The sequence below is a fragment of the Nannobrachium achirus genome (assembly GCF_963921795.1).
Source record: "Nannobrachium achirus genome assembly, chromosome: 14".
In the NCBI taxonomy this organism is placed as follows: Eukaryota; Metazoa; Chordata; class Actinopteri; order Myctophiformes; family Myctophidae; genus Nannobrachium; species Nannobrachium achirus.
The window spans coordinates 26,090,472-26,111,879 of NC_137821.1; the positions used below are offsets into that span (position 1 = coordinate 26,090,472).

The window sequence follows — 21,408 nt, forward strand, 5'->3', positions numbered from 1 at the left end:
AAAATGAAATTTGGCGCTGTTCCGTAATTGTTACATTACTAATTGTAACGTGGGAGCAGGGGCATCACAAGGCGGGGAAAAGTGCGACTGAGTCGCTAAGTATGTTAAATACTTTAGCTATTAAAAAATAGCAGATCTACAAGCTCGCAGCGCGGCACCGAGAGCTTGTAGAACTGCTATTTTTGAAAAAATGTGTGCAAATCTGTGTTTTTTAAGCGAATATTTACAACTCAAATTTTGCTTCTGGCCGATCCCTGGAACTAAATATTTTAAGTTGGGGGTCCGAGGCCAAATACATATCATTTTGGGATCCTTCATCCTTCACATGAAAAGTTTTGAGCACCACTGACATAGAAACATAGGTTTTTTTTCATAAAACCAAAGACGATTTTTCTTTTTGAAAAATCGTGAGCTTGTCTGTCATTCAATGTTATATATCCCCTACCCCTTCCTTGTATATACTTACTGTTTGTTTAGACTTACTGTTATCTTTTTCTTTTCTTTATATCTACTGCATAGTACTGTGTTCTATTTGTCTGTCATTCAATGTTATATGAGATACTTAAATGGTTTCCTGTTGAAATAAGCTTAGTCTTTTCATGGATCTCCTTTTAGTAGACCTTGTACCAGTGATCTGTACCGTCATGAATCTGTAAATTTTCCTATGCAAACTTCTAATAAAGCCTTCAATCAATCAATCAATCAATGTAGATCTGCTATTTTTCAATAGGCCTGTCCTAGTTAAAGCACATAACTATGCGTAATAATGCGTTCACAGTCTAAAGGGGTTAAACCTCCTCCCCCTATGAAGAACATTCATGGGGGGCCCCGCAGTGAATCCTTGTACCCAGGGCCCAGAATTTGGTGTGACACCCCTGCGTGGTGGGAGCACTAGATTCTCAAATAGAGTCCATTGAGCACATACAGTACCAGTAAGACTCCCTAATCGGGAGATAAGCGACCGTCAGGTCGCAGCGTGATTTTAGGCCAAAATTTGTAGGAGCAGTGTCCAAAAATGTGTTTGAAAAAATCGGACTGATGGTAGCGCTATATGGGACAGATCCATGTTGAAGAACATGAGTGTAGACATACTGTGTACCGATTTGCGTGATTTTAGGGCACAATCTGTAGGAGCAGTGTCCAAGTATAAACTTCAGTATCTTATGTTTCAAACCTGTGGATTGGCTCTAATGACAGCATGAGCTCATATAATCGTTTATTGGTAGAGTATCCTCCATGCCTGGTGCCATCATTTGATATCAGACAGGAGCTTATGCAACACAGCTGTGTATCCCCTTACACTTCCTGTGGTCAGCGCTGCACTGCATTCATATCCCATGTTATGGCAGGACGCTCGTCGCTCGGCTGTCGTGAAACGTGACCGCTTCCTCCTCCTCCGCCCCGTCCTTTAACGCAGTGGCAGTGTTGTTTTTGACAGCACATTTTGATTTAGTTTTAGTCATAGTCTTTTGAATAAAATGTCATTTAGTTTTAGTCATAATTTACTCACCTGCATGAAAAGTTTTAGTTTTAGTCTAATTTTAGTCGACTAAATATCATAACATTTAGGCGACTAAATCTACAGTTGATTTAGTCGACTAAAATGTATTTTGGCAGGCCTTGATGGCATCCTAATGACTGATTTTACACTTGGTTGCATGCTGAAAATAGCCGATCTACAAGCTCACAACGCGTCGTGCTGCGACGTGTTGTGAGCTTGTAGATCTGCTATTTTCAGCATGCAACACCTGAGAGCAACCAAACATAAAATAACTATTTTCCACTAATCCCTTCCTAATGTTTTAGCCTAGTTTTTATTTTATTGACGAAATTGTCAATATATTTAGTCTTAGTTAGTCATCACAGCTTAGTTTTTATTTAGTTTTTTGTCAGTGAGAAAAACGCATAGTCATAGTTTTAGTCGATGAAATCAACACTGCGCAGTGGTTGTTCTCAACCCATATTTTTGGGGGTCCCCAGATGACAGTGGCGTCAGTCCAGCAAAAGCTAGGTCATGGCAAAGTCCTCATGCGTGAGCGAAAAACTCTGGTTTTGTCAGTTTTTTTACTGGGTTTCTACGGTTTCTTATTGGGCTGGATATGGCAGCCTGGAAGGGTTGTTCAAGTGCAGCTAAACTTGGCATGTTAGCAGTGCCACAAATCAATTAACAGTAATGCATTGCACCTGTGCAGCTAACCTGCGGAACCTGGGAATATACCATGTTGTCAAGATGGGGAGAATGCAAGTGTGGAGAATATAATTATAATACCTTGTTAAAGTGACCATTTTGTTAAATTTTGCATGTGTAGTTATTTTACTGTAACAACATAATAACCAGCACAGATATACAAAGACATTCATGGATTTACATTTAAAAGTAACTTTTATTTTCCCCCCCTGGACCCAGGGTATGGCAGCTGCATACCCCTGCCATAGCCAATTGACGCGCCTGCCAGATGATTAACTTAATGTGGAACATTGTTTTCCCACTCAACAGTAAACAACCCAACATAACGTTTAAGCGTATAGAGGGTATCTGCTTATTTCTAAAGTGACAATTTAAGGACTTTTTAATACCTCTAAAATGACAAATTAAACATTTGCCAAATTATCTTAGAGGCAGAAATTGTGAAAATAGCCGATCTACATACTCACAACACCTCGGCTATTTTCACAATAGAACCGTGTTATAAAAAATGGCCTGAAAAGGTTGAGAACCACTGCTTTAACGCAGAGAGCACAGCAGGAGGAAAGAAAAAATTACCCGGGTGCCCATGCCCTGAAAGCACGTCGAATGACGGCCAGGAGAGAAGAGATTGGCCATCTTATCATGTTCCCGAACAATACGTGAATAGATAGAGCTCTCTCCGGCAGCTCCGCACTCGATTAATTCATATGAGTTCAGCCGCCGTGCATCAAAGTGGCCAGATGCTAGGATAGATTCTGTTGGGAGCGATGACATGTGACAAAGTGATATGAATCATCCCTCCACACTAATAGCAACAGCAAGGCCTCCTCGGCAGACCAATAGCACACTTTCTGAAGAAAAAAAACATGCCCATTTTCGTATGGTCGGCCTCATCCGAAAGCTCGAACTGCTCTGACATATACAGACGAAGGCTGGCTTTGCAAAAGATCAGACGATTTCCACGACTATAACTAAAATATTCACGACAGTATTCAACGTTACGGAATTGCCTCATTCAAAAAATTTCATCTGGTACATTTTTTGAGGCGAGTCTGAAAACCATTGGGTTGATCGGCGCTGTGTGTGTGGTGTGAGAGTCAGGTCACGTCGAACACTCAGAGATAATTATCTGTGGATTAGCCTCATTTTGGTCATGAGAGCTCCACTTGTCCGCCACTTGTGACTCATGGGGCAAATCGTTCAGTCATTTAGTCCCATTGGTTTTCTGTAAACGGCCAGTAGCCGAGTCTTTAAAGTACACTTGCCGTCGACTGCAGCTTTAGCACCACACCACACCACACTACACCACACCACACCGCACCACATAAAAATATCTACATTTTCCATTAAACAAAAGTACCCCTCAGACCTACTCTAGTTTGGATACTTTTTTATAGTACCATGTTTAGTACCACTTTCACACCACTCTACCCAGGTCCTTGTAGTGGAAAATCTGGCATAAGTGGGCGGTGTGGTGTGGTGTGGCGTTGCGCCAGTGGAAAAGGGGCTTTTTGTAGACCCAGCACAGCATTGTGGACCTCCGTGAGCTCCTTTGCATTGTGGTCACACAGGGACGTGCTGGGCCCCTGATCCAGCCCGGGAAAAAGAGTTGGAGAGGCCCTCATTGCGTGCTATAGAGAGAGATCTCTCTCTATAGCACTGCTGCTACTCAAAGATTTGCCATTTCAGATCAGTGACAAGCCAGTGGGCCAATTACTGTACATGAGTTATATTTCGTCGTTGTCGGGTGGAAACCTTGTATGTCCAAAACCGTTTGTTTTGTATTTATCATTTTAAAAATGATTTAAACTAGTGAAAACAGACGATCTACAAGCACACAACGCCTCGCACCGCGAGGCGTTGTGTGCTTGTAGATCTTCACTACTTTTGTGCTATGGCCTTATATGATGAAGCAGGGCTTTGCTTTGCGAAAAAATGTATACATTTGAAACTTGGAGATACAAGGTTTCTGCCCGACAGTGACGATTTACTTTGTTGGCCGCCCAGCCCCCAAAATGGAACGAAGGCCGACATTTTATTTTTATTTTTTTCCCCCTAATGGCCGGCCTGGAGCGGCCGGGAATGAACCGGCCGTTCGGGAGTTGTCCCGCTTTTCCCAATGGCCAGCACGTCCCTGTGGTCACAGTCAGTACTGTTAACACGCCGGGTTATTGTAGAATTGGGAACCATTTAGCCAACAACCAACAGTCATTTTCAATTAATTTGAGGCCTTAATGAATCTTTTAGAAGCATATCTCACTGCAAGGTTATGGTTCGTAATTTGCCACGTCTGAAGCTTCAATAAGGGTTCAGCCTTTAGAGAAGCCAACAGTGGCGTTAGTTCAGAAAAAGCTAAGGTATGGCAACATGACTGGTGTATTTTCGCGCGCGTGCAAGACACCAGTCATGTTGCCATACCTTAGCAACAGGCATGATACATTTATTTTAAGAAGTAATTTTTTTTTTCTTGGGCTGGATATGGCAGCCTGGAACGGTTGTTCAAGTGCAGCTAAACTTGGCATGTTAGTAAACGTGCCACAATTAACAATAATGCATTGCACCTGTGCAGCTGACCTACGGAACCTGGGAATATACCATCTTGTCAAGATGGGGAGAATACAAGTGTGGAGAATATAATTATAATACCTTATTAAAGTGACCTTTTGTTAAATTTTGCATTTGTTGTTATTTTACTGTAATTTAACAACGTAATAACCAGCACAGATAGACAAAGAGACATTCATGGATTTATATTTATAAGTAACTTTTATTTTCGCCCTGGACCCAGGGTATGGCAGCTGCATACCCCTGCCATACCCAAATGACGCCCCTGGAAGCCAAGTCCATCAAATTGACAATCTGTTCTGCAGCAAATGGGTGTGAACAACTTTTCACACTCCTTCCTATAGCCACAAATCCTTTGAGGCATTATATCTATAGGGAATGGCTTAATGCAAGGACAGTGTGAAAGTACAACCTGCAGCCACTCCGTATAGCAGAATGGCCACGTATGCAATCATGTTGATACTGCTGCTGTCAAGGCTCTGTTCCAAATATCCCTTTGGCACTGTAGGACTGATAAACATTCCTTATCCCCCCCTTATTCTGAAGAGGAAACTGTCTTTGGCAGTCTCCTCATAGACTTAGCCATTCATTATCGACTGTCCTGTGGCTGAAATGCAAGCCGTAGCATTGCCAAGATTACCCGTACTTCAATAAGGTTGTACAACTTACCCGCCTCACCGCTGCATATACGCAAATATCAGATGGCGGCCCCTTGGCGAGGGGAGAAAAGAAAATCAAAAGCCATTGAGGAAAGAAAATCACAACAGTCTTGTTATATTTAGCTCCCGTTGTCTTAATTGGCATGAAGAGTACAATCAGATAAGACTTTTTTCTGTGTGAGTCACGTGTCGCTACAGGAGAGCTAGACGTTCCAGCATCTGTCTCATATCGAAAAGGGCCGTCCTGCTGCTTTCTGAGTCTGGTCTCTCATTATGGTGCAACTTCTAATCTGCATTTCACCATTACAGTAGGTGGTGGCGTCTTCTGTTGCCCCAGCAAGTGCGTTCTGGAATGTAGTTAGTTTGTTCACCTGTCTCTCTCTTCACCTTATTGATGTCATGTTTTTACTCTAATGCAGGGGTCTTATACGTTTTCAGGCCAAGGACCCCTTAGCTGACAGGGAGATGAAGCAGGGAACCCCACTACATATTGTATAAAATTGTGTTCAGATTTTCATAGATTTCATCGATAGCATTCAAGTGTTTGACAGCACTGTCATCAGTCTATGTTGGATTCGTGTCAATGTGTTTTTGTCAGACATTTAACCACTTAAATCATCGACACTTAGTAAATTTGACCTTTCACTCCAAACCTATTTTTGGCTAAAGTTCTCCTCAGAATAGGGATGCAAAGGTTGAAGTTTTTCATTTAAAATAATGATGCTATTACACAAAGATTTGGAGGACCCCCTGTAGTAACTCTGAGGACCCCCTATGGGTCCCGGACCCCCTGTTGAAGAACCCTGCTCTAATGTAATATAATATGTCGTACTGTGCGTGAGTTGCAGATGTGTGCACTATGGTTTTAGCCACTTTCAACTTGGCATTCTTATTTTCAAAAGTAGCAGATCTACAAGCTCACAACGCAATGCGATGTGAGCACGTGGTGAGCTTGCAGTTCAGCTTTGTTAGAAGATTTTTGAGCGGTGCTAACCGCTCCTATATCTGGCTTTGTCTGTATGTATGTATGTCCGTCCCGCAAAGCTGGGCATTGGCCACACTTCGCGGGACGTGTAATGAAATTAACTCATAATAAAAGGCACTGCTCATTTCACACTGGGTGTGATTTTTTTAATAATAATATATTATATTGTCACTGTCGGGCAGAAACCTTGTATCTCCAAGTTTCAAATTTGTACGTTTTGTCACAAAGTAAAGCTCTGCTTCATCATACAAGGCCGTCGCACAAAAGTAGTGAAAACAGCAGATCTACAAGCACACATCGAGGCGTTGTGTGCTTGTAGATCAGCTGTTTTCACTAGTTTAAATCATTTTTAAAATGATAAAGAAAAACAAACGGTTTTGGACATACAAGGTTTCCACCCGACAACGACGATATATTATTTGGCTTAAGTGGTGAAGAGAATATCGTATATACCGTATGAATAATGTATTACATACACTACTGTATTTACGTCGTGTGTGGGAAGCTACCCAGAGCGAAGCATGTGTGTCGCATTCATGTACAGGTTGCGGCGTTGGCCTAATGTGCGTTCTATCGAACCAACATAAGCAAGCAACCCTCCATCATCTGTGCCGTTTCACTTCCGCCGCGCGCTCGTGAAGCCAGCTATACCATTGAGCCCCGTGTCACTCCCATGGTCCATCCATAATATGTCTGTGTGGTGCTAGTCCATCTGGGCTCTGTGAGGTCACTGCACACGCCACCTGCTCCGATCGGGTTTCACTGTGGCTTCTGGGTCGCATCTCTGGGCTCGCGTGGAGGGGCAGATGTATGGATTTATGGGTACAAATGCCCTCAGATGGCAGTAGGTATGCAAGTGTGTGTGTGCTCGCGCACGCATGCACGCACACACACCCACCCACCCACCCACACACACACACCCACCCACCCACCCACCCACCCACCCACACACACACACACACACACACACACACACACACACACACACACACACACACACACACACACACACATGCACACATATGCACACACATACACACATATGCACACATAGACATCAAAGGGGGCTTGACTTTTACTATGGTGAAAGAAATGCAAATGCCATAACTGAAGTCAGCATTCAAGAGAATTGCCTTGTCCAAACTCTCCTGAACTTGAATGCAGCATCTTATGTTGAAAGAATTGCCCTCCATGCCCTCCAATCCATGCCGTTACGCCACATCTCCAGTATTCACTTGATTATGCTTGGTTCGGTGTGGTATCAAGTACCAAAAATAGCCAACCTCCAAGATCACAAGTTGTGAGCTTGGAGGTCTGCTATTTTCGAAATGTCACCCCCTGCCTCTCTAACATTCTCTGCATGTCCCTGCCCACACACATGTATGTACATGCACACATGTGCACATGCTCACACTGTACACACACACACACACACACACACACACACACACACACACACACACACACACACACACCGGGTGCACATTATGTACAATCCAAATTTCCGGTCCCACAACCTTTTACAGGTTTCTGTGCAATTTCGTGTTTAATGAGACTTATGTGGCTCACTAATTTAGGGAGACAATTGCTCCTTGCATGCTCAGGTGGACTTAATAGGCTCACAACAACAGAAATTGAACTGGGGTTGGCATATTCCTTGGAGTGAATTTCCTATTATGGAAATGGCATTGTTAGAAGTTACCCTGGTGTTGCTATGAGTAGCATACCTGTAAAGAACAATAAGCATTTACATTAGGGGCATAATTGCCATTGTTCACAAATGTTATTTGGTGAAAGATTATATAAGTAGCTATTTGTTTAAAAAAAGAAAACCTACTGCATGCTGTTAACTGTAATTTGCTCTTGTACAGTAGCATATTCAGCTGCTATAGCCTTCTTGTGCCTGGTAATTGTATTCACCGACCAGAATAAAGAATGCATGTACTGTAGCCATCTGATATGTAACAAAATAATTCCTTCTACAGTTTTAGATCCATTACTCCCACACGAGCCAACGGACAAACCACTCTGCTGTTTGAAATGTCCACAAAGCCTCTGTTTTTATTTTCTGTCGTGATGTGTTGACTATACAGGTCTTGTTGACACTGTATACACGGTTGATACTGTCACCTGCTCTTTCATTCCGCCCGCGACGCTCAAAAGGACCGAGTCGCCTTATTTGGTAGCCCAAAACACGGCCTAGCCTACTTATTTTAAGGTTTTGAACTCTGGCTGTCCAACACGAAAAACTAAAAAAGGACAGACATATACGTAGGTCTCTCTAGCCTACAGCCAGCTCTGCTGCAGTAACTTAAACTTTGAAACGTTATAAAGCAATGCGAGTCAAATCGACCATAAATCCTGCTTTTATAATCCCCCCATCAGTGTATTGTATTTTCATTATACCGCTAATCGCATAATCTGTTTAGGAGAAAAGTGATTGCGCATGGTATGTAGCCATAGTTAATAGTTTGCGATTTTTTTTAATGATGTTACAAATAGCGTTAATTCTCTCTCTTCTCATCGCTCTTATAGCGCGATGAGATCCCTGATTAAAGAGCACAGCTATGCTTTTTCTATACATTATGGGCTGTCCGTGCGCGCACAGCACCGCACGGTTTAACGGACTTATGAATATTGCAAAGCGCCCCGTCTGGCACTAGAGGAGCCCTGATAAGTGCGACGACGATTTACGTGGAGCGAGTTTGAAATGTCTTTTATCTTGCCGTGTCATTAATTGAGCGGTTTTATAGTTGGAAAAGAAGATCCACTATGTGCGCGCAAGCCCCCCCCAGACCCCGCCTGCTTTACAGTACGTCATCGGTGAGTAGCGTGGTAAGGGAGCGGAGGGGAGGGGGGAAGGACGGGGACTCGGAGTCACTCCCCTGCCTACTTTTAATAGCTTTGTCATGTGATGGAAAGCAGTTGTAAGACAGGTGCCCTCGGTTCATTCTCGGCGATCGGGGGGCAGTTGCCTGTGCGAGAGCGAGCGGAGCGCGTGTGGATTTTTGTTTTTGCTTGATTTCTTTTGTTTTTTTGTTTATTTTTTTGTTTTTTCGGAACCGTCATTCAGTGGGCTGGATGGCGTGGGACAGGTGTAACCAGGACTCGGTGTGGAGAGAATTAGAGGTGAGCAACATCTAAAAAAATATCCCCCTCGACTTATTGCCGATCACATCTCCGTCCTCCTAGCCTTCTCTCTCTGCTGGAACCGTTTTCTGGGACGATCGGACATCCAGGACAGTGATCTGGGGATCGGGACATCCAAGACAGTGATTTGGGGTTGGGAGAAGCAGGCTTGGTCACAGCCTGGTTCCTCTCAACCCAAATCACTGTCTTTGATGTTCCGATCTCCGTCTCTACAGCCCCTCTCTCTGGACCGTTTTCTGGGACGATCGGATGGACCGATGCACTGAAACATCCAAAGACAGTGATTCTGGGGTTGAGAGAAGCAGGCTCACAGCCTGGTTATGCTCTCCGCGTCCCGTTTTCTGCTGCTGCTGCTTCTTGTGGTGGTGGAGGAGGTGCTTTGGCTGTGGGCACTGCTGCTCATAGCGCGCATCTGGACAGCTGGAAAGGATGCGAGGGATCATATACACGCATGGGAATACTGTACATGACAAGTCATGGAAATATTGCAAAAAGAAAGAGAGAAAAAAAAAACGATCCTTTTTATTTTCTTGTAATTGTGGTGTTTTTATAGTTTTTAGTCGTGCGCGATCATAGGCTCCGGACCGGACCGGAGCGGTGCCTGTGTGTCGTGCCGATCAGGAGTTTTGCTGCTGGCCGTGTCACTAGGAAAGCAATCGGAAAGAATGTTTACATGCTGGGGGAGAGATATTTCCAGCCACCCGACTGTGTGTGTGCTGCGCGCGCGTGTGTGTGTATGTGTGTGCTGCGTCCCTGTGGGTCCTCAGGCTCAGAAGAAGCGTCCCGTTTTTCGTGTCCAGAATAACAGAACATGTTCCTCCTAGTCCTAAATCAGGTATTCTACGCAGGGGTGCTTAAAAACCGACGGCGATAATAACCTGTCCTCTTTGATGCTGACTGCCATTCATCGGGGATCGAGCACGTTAATGGAAAGCCTTGTTCAGACTGACGGACGCGAAGGAGGGAGCAACGCTCGGTACCTGGCGCGTCTTGTGCGCCAACATCCCCCGTTGGAGGGACACCGGATCGCCGGTTGGCGATCCGGTGTCCCTCCAACGGGGGATGTTGGCGTACAAGACGCGCCCGGTAGCCTATCGAGTGATGCTCCTTCTTGTCGCCACGCAGACAGTCACCACGGCGTTGCCAAATAGATAGTTTTGCGTATAGCCTATATAATGTGCATTATTTCGGCTTTACCCTCTCGTAGACCATAACGCGTGTGCTGGAGACGTTTACCATTGTTATTTTTTGACAATCTTTAGACAAGATAGAATGTTCGAAAGCTGTTCGAAAGCTCCGCGCGTGAAAAACGACAATTGAACACGAAACGGCAACGACATTCTTATGGCTATACTTTTATTTTCCCCAACTCCCCTTTTAACTCGGTGTGCAACTGACGTTCTAGGTGCCAGTATGGCTACACAGCCTTGTTGCTTGTCTGCAGAGTGCAGAGCAGACGGCAACCTAATGGCACAGAAAGCTCCTCTCAGTCAAGAGGATAAGTCCATGATATGACTGCAGCCTATCTGCATTTCTGTGGTGATTGCACGCACCTGGTGGTGGTGCTTGAAGAAGGGGGGGGGGGGAGCAAGCAAAAGTTATTTGTGACTGATCTTCACAGATCTCCACTTAACGTCAATTATTGATATAGGCAGGCAGACTGCTTGGTCATTTTGAGCAATAAGGTGGGCTTTAGCAACAGCTTCTTGTCACTCTGCAGTCTGCCTTTGACGGCTCCGTTGAAAATCTCTGAAAAAGCCTGATATGTGCGTATTTTCGTGGAGCAAGTCTCGCTTTTTTACAAATATTGACCACAGGCTATAGGCGATCTGGTATGAAAACTGTCGGCAGCAGGTTATGTGCTTGGTTAGAGTCATAAAGCATTGCTTTGCCATAAGGATATTGCATGGGAAGACCACAGAGGCGTCAATTGGGTATGGCAAGCTATGGCAGGTGCCATATCTTGACTACAGGGGGAAATAATAAAATGTACTTTTCATCGTGCCTGTTGTTAAGGTATGGCAACATGACTGGTAGATCTTAAGACACCAGTCATGTTGCCATACCTTAGGCTTTTTCTGAACTGACGCCAGTGGAAGACCACTGTATTTTCCCCTAATAATCTTCCCATAGCAGGTGCTTTTATGTGCTCCGCGTGCGTAAATCACTGGCACGAGGCGGTGCGCCCTGGCTGTCTGTCTGTCTGGCGGCGCTATTTCATTAGAACCATAGGAGGGAGGGGGAGGGGGAGTCTATTCGCCTTCAGGTTGTTTTGACTATTGTCAGATCACGATTTGGCAGTGGTGGAAAAAGTACTCAAATGTAGTAGGCTATTATTACTTAAGTAAATGTATCAGTACTGCAATGTAGAAATACTCTGTTACAATTACTAGTCCGGAATTCAAAATGTACTTGAGTAAAAGTATGAAAGTGTTGGAATCAATACATGTAGTGGAGTAAAAGTACAATATTTGGATCCGAGATGTAGTGTACTTTAGAGAGTAGAAGTAGACTATTGGAAATTGGACTTTACTCAAGTAAAGTAGGCTACTAATAACTCAAAATTGTACTTAAGTACAGTACTAGGGATGGGACGATATATCACGATTATTGTGACAATAATGACGCGTTGTGAGCTTGTAGATCGGCTATTTTTTGGCAAAGACATTTGATAGAGAGTGAAAAAAAGTATGTATATTATAAGTACCTTTTACCAATTCAGGGTTTAAGTGCCAGTGGTACCGGATATGCAGCTCAGCAAATAAAAGGTGAATTGATCCCAGTGCATGACGGAGGACGACATCACGATAAATGAAATCCCCACGATACGATTATCGTGACTGTTTTTTCATAACGATAAACAATAATATCGCTTATAGTCCCATCCCTATACAGTACTTAAGTAAATGTACTGCTATTTGGTGCCTCTGTCTTCTCTCGCGCGCCTCAAACAGAAGGAAGGGATAACATGCGCAGCGGATTCATCTGGCTCATTTAGCATAGGAAGGGGATCAAGACTTGTCATATAATAACTAATCATGTTTGGCGCAGTCGTGAGGTGCTGATGCTGAACGTTTGACACCACGGTGTCTTTTTGCGGAGTTAAAAATGGGTTTGGCAACAACGTCCGTCTTACAACATTGCCTGGAGCCCGAGTGATCCTTTTGTCAGTGTGTGGGCCAAGTGTCTCGCGGCTCTGCCCCGGGCCCAAAGCCTTTCGTGTAGTCTAGCTCTCTCATAGCTCTGTCTGATGCTTCCCAAGAAATTTATAGAGTGGAAAAGCTGCTTGTCATGATGGCTCCGTTTCAAGGTACTGTAGGCCTATATATAGGCTATACACGTGCAGCAGGGTTGACCGAGGCCTGTCTACTATGCTGTCCAGTTTGGTTTGATTCTGGCGGTTGACCAGACCTGACCACATGATACATTTTTTCATGAATTGAGTACAAATAGACCCCAATGCAGACAAGCCATTGCGCTTTCTTGTGGTCTAACCGGCTGTCTGTCTGTCACCGACTTTTGCAAAACAAATCTTTGGACACGGCTCCTACAGATCTTTGCCTAAAGTCACACAAAGGGTACACAGTATCTCTAAAGTCATGTGACATCAACATGGATCTGTCCCATTTCCCATATTCCCTCCTACCATTGCCTTCTACAGTTTGTGTATGCGACGTGACGGTCGCTTATCTCCCGATAACTAGTAGACCTTGTATCTGAACTGTACTGTCCTGTCCTGTAGGCTACTATTCCTATGCAAACTGCTATTAAAGTATTCAATCAATCAATACATCAATTGATATATTTTAACTCTTGACAAAGGTAATGTAGAGTCTCTAGCATACAGAGATTATTCTGGGCCGTTCTCCGAACCGTGAGGGGCGGGGAAAAAAATTGTTGGAAAACCTTTGCAGAAAATTGTCACCGTGCCATTTGGCCTGCCGATCTCCTCACCTCAGGGCCCCTGTTCACTGGTCTAACGTCTGATGGTAGCTATTCAAAGTATCTTCCGAAGGCCCCCACAAAGAAGGGGGCGGAAGGTCAGCGGTGGCATTGCCTACATTGACTCGATCTTATTAAAGCGATTGGCGAATAATTAAATGTCAGCAGCGGGCAGCATTTAGCAACGCTGAGTTCAATAGCGATCACAGTGTGTTGCAAGGGAGGGCAGAAAAAGGTGTGCCACAAGTTGGACGCGCACGAGCAGCGCAGTGCAAGCTGTGCCAATTCAGCCGATAGTTGTCATTCAAAAACAGTTACCTGTAGCCAATTGCCTTGGAAAACAACGACAGGGTTACTTTAGTGAGGCTATTAGCGTTAGGCTGTAATAAGCATCCAATAAGATTTATTTGAAATTGCAAGAACTTGTTTTTTTATTGATAAGAAATCTATCAACAAGAGGGACTTATCAGCAAAGAGTGGCTTTTCAAATCATTGCATTGGTATACATAATAAACTATATCTTCTTTGGCTGACAAGCTCTTAATCACTTGACACCCTCTATTCTTAGCCAAAGGGTCCTCAGTACACCTTTTTCACTCTAAACCAAATCTCTTAAAATAGCCAATCTAGAAGCTCACTGTTGCATCCGTTGTGAGCTTGCAGATCTGCTGTTTTTGGCATAGTTTCCCCCGGAATAGGGATGCTGGGGTTCAGGTGGTTAAAGCATGTGAACGAGTGTGCTGATTCATCTCTGCATTCCAATAGTGGCCTTATTTCCACATAATATAGGCTTGTGCTAGAACTGTGATGTTTGATCCCTGGATAAAAGCGTCTCTACTCTCTAGCCAAAATGTCCAAATTCTAAATGTGCGACACGAACTTGATCCTCATACGTCTGGTTTGTTTCCTCCTGCCCTTCCCCTCCCTACCTACTCCAGTGTGCTGCCTTAGTTGGTGAAGACCAGCCCCTCTGTCCGGACCTTCCAGAACTTGACCTCTCAGAGCTGGATGTCAGCGACCTGGATGCAGATAGCTTCCTGGGCGGCCTCAAATGGTACAGCGACCAATCAGAGATCATTTCCAGTCAGTATGGCAACGAGGTGTCCAATCTCTTTGAGGTAGGTGGACAGTTTGGTCTGATGTGCTTTTTGAAAGTTGTTGTTTTTTACCCTAATCTGGACATTATTTGTGATGCGTCTGTAATCGATGTGGAACTATCTATACGCTACATTGAGACACAGGAAGTCATTTGATAAGTGGAATGAACTCATGCTGTTTAGGGTCAGGAGTGATGAGTGTCAGTGATAAAAAAAATAATAAAGTAAAACACAAGACATTGAACACTGTTATGGCTGCAACCGCTTCCTTAGACGCCGTCCAAATACTATAGCACAACAGTCGCCAGTTTACAAACAGACCTTTACAGTACATTGCCCTAAAAGTACAAAGGGGGAAGATAGTGCGGAGGCCCCTGTGATAAGCCCCGGAGGACCTTTGTCCCCTTGTTGTGATCGTGGCCCCCGACAGTAGGCTCCCTTATCCAAAGTTATGTATTTCAGTACAGACTCAGTTGTGCAAAAACACATCCGACAGCAGTCCCAGCTGGTAAACTCTGGACAGTGTCCATATTGCAAAAGCCCCCGTGCCCCTGAATGGCACAAATTCAAACTTTTACTCTTTGCCTATTAGATCTCTCGATCTCTCTCTCTCTCTCTCTCTCTCTCTCTCTCTCTCTCTCTCTCTCTCTCTCTCTGTCCTTTCTTTCCATTCTGCTGTGTCTTCCTCTCGCAATGTATACGAGAAGCAAAGTCCACAAAGAGTGGCGAGCTGGCAAGGACCATAAAGCCCCTGGTATTATTAGTAGCATTAGGTCGTTATCAGTGGCAGAGATAGACAAGAAAGACTATAAGATCGGACACTTCGGCCTTGCCTCATGCAGGAGGAATACCCCCTTCCTGGGAGGAGGAGTGAGCGTATGCGTATCTATGTCTGTGGCCTGTCATGCAGTCACATTTTCGGGATGGCGTGTGTGCCGTCAGACGTAGCACAGGCAGCGAGTTGATAACGGGCCGAATTCCTTCCACATGTGACCTCCACATCACCAACTCTTTACCTCCGCCGACGTCCCTTTATATGACCACATGCTACGGCTGTGGACCCTCCCCTCACACACACACACACACACGCACGCGCGCACACACACACACACACAAGCAAGAGGGTGAGGGTGGAGGGGTGCCTTGAGTGCTAGGTGGTGTGGCCATGGCTCCGTTGTCGTCTGAGAGTGATATGGCCCTGCGGTCGATGAGTGGCTCAGGGGAAGGATAAAAATACCATGGAGGGTGTGCGCGTGTGTGCGTGTGTGCGTGTGTGTGTGTGTGTGTGTGTGTGTGTGTGTGTGTGAGTGCGTTTGTTTGAAATACAATGCAGTTCACGTGCGCATGCCGTACTTCTGCACATACGTAGACACATGGCATACGTACACGCTTACTTATTTAGTTCTAATGACTGATCGCAGGTGGACACATGGACATTGTGACACACACACACGCGCACGCACGCACGCACACGCATACACGCACGCACGCACGCACTTACGCACACACACACACACACACACACACACACACACACACACACACACACACACACACACACACAGAGCTCAAGTGCCTGTTGCTCTTTCAGTATTTTAGCAATTTGCCATGTTGGTGTTTCCAGTGGGATCCAGAGAGATCAGCACTTAGCTGGGAGAGAGAGAGAGAGAGAGAGAGAGAGAGAGAGAGAGAGAGAGAGAGAGAGAGAGAGAGAGAGAGAGAGAGAGAGAGAGAGAGAGAGAGAGACGGTCCTTGATGTTGCAACTGAATGGCTGATGTCACTTCAGCATGATTTCTTGGACACATCTGTGTGTGTGTGTGTGTGTGTGTGTGTGTGTGTGTGTGTGTGTGTGTGTCTGTGTGTGTGTGTGTGTGTGTGTGTGTGTGTGTGTGTGTGTGTGTGTGTGTGTGTGTGTGTGTGTGTGTGTGTGTGTGTAGACAGAACAGCAGTAGCAGTAAGTCACAGACAGCAGGTAGGGGCGTGTCGAGGCTGCAGTGTGTCCCAGTGAGCATAGCAGGAAGCTGGGTGCAGCTGTCACCCACACAGCACCTCTGAGAATGGAACCAAACGGGACAGCTGTGTGTGTGTGTGTGTGTGTGTGTGTGTGTGTGTGTGTGTGTGTGTGTGTGTGTGTGTGTGTGTGTGTGTGTGTGTGTGTGTGTGTGTGTGTGTGTGTGTGTGTGTGTGTGTGAGAGAGAGAGAGAGAGAGAGCAGTCTGCTCCTTTTGACAAATGGGAGAAAAGAAAGAAAGAAAGAATGCATGACGTGACGTTGTTGTCGGGTGGAAACCTCGCATCTCCAAGTGTCAAATGTGTACGTTCTCTCGCAAAGTAAAGCCCTGCTTCATTGTACAAGGCCGTCGCACAAAGGTAGTGAAAACAGCCGATCTACTCGCACCGCGAGGCGTTGTGTGCTTGTAGATAGTTTAAATCATTTTTAAAATGATGAATGCAAAACGAACGGTTTTGGACATACAATGTTTTCACCCGACAACGATTGAATGAATGAACCACACATGATGAATTGAATACACAGGACCACAATGGAAAATAAGCCCTTATTGCTTTTTGTGTTATCCTTTTAGTGTCAATTGTACCAATCGTACGATTTGCAAACTGTTAATAAAGTATTCTGTCAATCAATCAATCAAAAGTCGGAGAAAGAAAAAGGACCGTGTCTTGTTAATCTCATCATTCAAACAACTCTGAATGTTTGACGTTTGCTGTCTCCGGTCTGTTCTCACCCGGGTCTACTACTGAAATGATTTCCAGCCCTGACAGAAAGACTAACATATAGTTGTTTACCTTGCCCCGGCGCTGCGTGCGCGCTGGGCAGCTACGTGACACACACTGGCAAATGAGTAAACAGCTAGTGACTCAGTTAGTGCTGTGTAGCGCCAGTGGTTCTCAAACCTTTTCATGTCGTGGACCCCAAAATTGACACTTATCATCCTGCGGACCCCCATTTGAAAAGATATGCCAGGGACCCCCATAAGAGAAGACTTTTACGGCTCTGGTAGTGATCCTCAACCATTTTAATTTCAAGGACCCCCAGTTTGACATGCATTAAGTTATGGACTCCCTTTCCCTTTGGCATTGCTATCTCTGAGACCCCAATTAATATTGTAAAATCAATGTTAATAGTGGGCTCGCTGAAAACGAGCCCATATCACACTGTCCGACAGTACAAAGGCAGGGCCTTTAGCCAATGAGGGAGCAGCTTTTCTTGGTGACATCACCACCAGTCTGGAGAGAGAGGAAGAGAGACCCATTCAATCCCTCACAGCATCTGAGGGATTGAAGCAGCATCAGGTCTTCAGCCTCACGATGTGTTCCCTGGCTGGCCTTTTGGTTCCGTTCCGTCATAACAGTCCTATCTGTAGTACGCCCCGCACAGAATGCATGTGCACACACACACACACACACACACACACACACACACACACTCTCACACACGCTCACGCACACACATTCACGTGCACACCTACATTACAGCTATCATTCACCGGCGGTACAGTGTGTTCGACACCTCATCAAAATGGGCCAACCACTGAAGTACCAAGCTCTATTTTGGGCCTTGGTTGTTAAGGGGAGCTCGCTGCTGCTGTGGGCTTCTTCATGTGCGCTGCCAAAGATAAAAGTGAATAGGGGTGACCCGCACGGTGGACGTCGTTGTTCTACCCCCCCCCCCCCCCCCCCCCCCCCGACATCGTGTTACGCCTCAGCTGCTTGGTGAACAAATATACATCTGTTGTTTTGGGTTATTTTACAAAGAAAATCTTCATCGTTCGTTGTCGACATTGATGTTCTTGTGGGAGCTTGATTTTGTGGATAGATAGACAGGAAAGACAATTAACTTAAATTAAAATGTATTATAGTGCCAAATCACAAGCTGTCTCAAGACACTTTATAGAGTTGACACTACATATACCGGTAGCAGAGACCCGACAATTCCCCACTCTGAGCAAGCACAGATAGTCGGTAGGTAGGTAGGTAGGTAGGTAGGTAGGTAGGACGAATCCGCCGGTGCAAAAACAAATTGCCCGAGTCTGGCTATGTGAAGCTAGTTGTGACCGTCAGGTCGCAGTTATTACAAAACCTCCACCGGCTGTCAGTCTGTCAGTCAGTCAGTCACGTCACACTTTTCCCCTACTCATATCTCCGCCACCGTTGCCCCTGTCCAACTTTGCACACACACTCCTTGGCTGCCAAACCACAGCCTCATTTCTCACATGGCCCTCTTCTAGCGCCACCATCAGGCAGATTCTTGCAAAACACATTTTTGGACACTACTGCTACATATTTTGCCCTAAAATCACGCAAAGTGGGCCTATTTGTGCATACATGTGACCTGACAGTCGCTTATCTCCCGATTAGGGAGTCTTACTGGTAGGTAGGTAGGTAGGTAGGTATGAATAGACGTATAACAGACACAACTAAACAGATATAAATAGACAGACAGAAGGACATGTGGACAGATCAACATATACCGTAGGTTAGACCGACATATGGAGGGACACATGAGACCGAGGCCTGGCTCGCGGCCAGCTCACATGATGAAAGCCTCCCCACCACATTCCAAATAAGAACCCTGGGGCTTTACAGACAGTAAAATAAAGATGGCAGGCCTTAAGGTATTACTCGTATCATTTAAATGGAAATGTCACGTCTGGTGTTTATGTGCGTGAGCGGCACGTAACATACGTATGTCACTGTGCGCTGAGTATGTTGCGCACCTTCCTAAATCTCTCACTTGGGGTATCTGTATGCAGCATTTGTATTTGTGTGCGCGGTGGAGTCATAAAGAAGTCACTTATCGTCACTGACTGTCGGGCAGAAACCTCGTATCTCCAAGTTTCAAATTTGTGCATTTTTTCGCAAAGCAAAGCCCTGCTTCATCATGCAAGGCCGTCGCACAAAAGTAGTGAAAACAGCAGATCTACAAGCACAGTGCTTGTAGATCGTCTATTTTCACTAGTTTAAATCCTTTTTAAAATGATAAATAGGGCCTACAAAGCGAACGATTTTGGACATACAAGGTTTTCGCCCGACAACGATGTTTATTGCGACCGTAGGTCGCAGTTACTTGCACACTATCCAAACCTCCACCGGCTGTCCCTCCGTCACTCCCTCCGTCACTCCCTCCGTCACTCCCTCTGTCACACGTCACACGTCACACTTTTGCCCTGCTCATATCTCTGCAACCGTTGCCCCGATCCATGCCAGATTTTGCACACACACTCCTTGCCTGCCAAACTACAACCTCCAAGGACCCCCGGAGTTTCGGGGACCCCCAGGTCCCTGGGGGACCCCCAGGTGTAAAAAATTACCAAATGTGCAAAAATGACCAAATGACCACCCCAACGGGGCTGCTCACGGGGCATTCCCGGGGACCACCCACTCCTGGTGCTCCAGAACGGATGCAAAAGTGGTGGCGCCCCCAGTGGAGGACCCCCTGCCACTGCAGCTCACATAAAATGCCGTAACTCGGGCTAGGAGCGACCGGGAGAGCCGGGGCCGGTACCTATTCGTCCGCCTTGGCGGCGAGGAGACCCCACCCCTCATTTCTCACATGGCCCTCTAGCGCCACCATGAGGCCGATTCAGATTTTGCCCTAAAATCACGAAAATCACTACACAGTATGTCTACACTCATGTCAACAACATGGATCAGGAAGATTTTGGAAAAACACATTTTTGCTCTATTTATGGAGATAAGCGACCAACGGTCGCTTATCTCCCGATTAGGGAGTCTTACTGGTTCTAAGACCGTTTGAGCGGCATTAGAATGCTTTGTCTCGCTTGTTTATGCTTTTGGAGAAGCTCTTGGGTTTAGTCCACACAGCAAAGGTAGATTAGATCAGTCAGGCTGTCTTTAAACAACAACAATAGCGACAACAACAAAATAACGTGTCGTGATCCAAACCTTCAGGTGGGATGTCTGTCTGTCCTTCCTTAGATTCTCCAGGAGAAAACCCTTGCGCACTGACTATATTACCACAAGTACAAGTTAAAGCCAAAAGCTCATGTTCAGCTTGAGTGGGAAACGGGAGTCTTTAGAAAATCCTACACTCGGAAACAGACATGAATGAACACACACACACACACACACACACACACACACACACACACACACACACACACACACACACACACACACACACACACACACACACACACACACACACACGTGCACACATGCAGATGCACAGAATAACTGTCATGCCCACACACTCGCTCGTGCAATCACATACACACACAATGTTCCGTGCATCCAGTCCCCCCCACTGCATGCCGGTTGCGTTTATTTTGCAAATTTATGCTGACATTTCAGAGTACGCCGCCCGCACATAGTCACCACCCCAGCAAAGGGTGTATGAATTATCATACTGCACTGAATAAAATGATTTTTTTTTCTCTCTTCTCTTCGCGTGAGTCCTATTAGAATAAAGCACACTGTCCTCATGGCGAGGTCCCTCAGATTGTGCAGCGTGTGGATAATATTTGCACTGTCTGACACAAAAAGAAACGAAGGCAACCGCTGTTCCAGAGTCAGGGTTTATGTTGTTTTCTCCACACATGCAGTAGACGAACCAGCACGCAGCACGCACGCACACACACACACACACACACGCGCGCGCGCACCCACATACACACGCGCGCGTGCACACACAGGCTATCCAAGCGGATGTTATTTTGGAGAGTCTGTCAGACACTCAGACACAAACACGCGCACACACACACACACACACACAATCCCTCGTTCCCCCGTCTCGCAACACTCGGCCGGTGCTGCTCTCTCGTTCCTGATCCCCTTCCTCTC

General features: G+C 45.6%; 1 protein-coding gene across 1 annotated transcript in view; it reads left to right on the plus strand.

Annotated features, from left to right (window-relative positions):
• Positions 1 to 9,478: 9,478 nt before the first annotated feature.
• ppargc1a (peroxisome proliferator-activated receptor gamma, coactivator 1 alpha) overlaps positions 9,479 to 21,408 on the plus strand; it is a gene marked incomplete at both ends in the record, with an annotated part of 73,885 nt that continues 61,955 nt past the window's right edge. Inside the window, 2 exon segments of the mRNA XM_080741507.1 lie at positions 9,479 to 9,526; positions 14,428 to 14,607. Of these exon segments, the coding sequence (XP_080597633.1) occupies positions 9,479 to 9,526; positions 14,428 to 14,607 (228 nt within the window).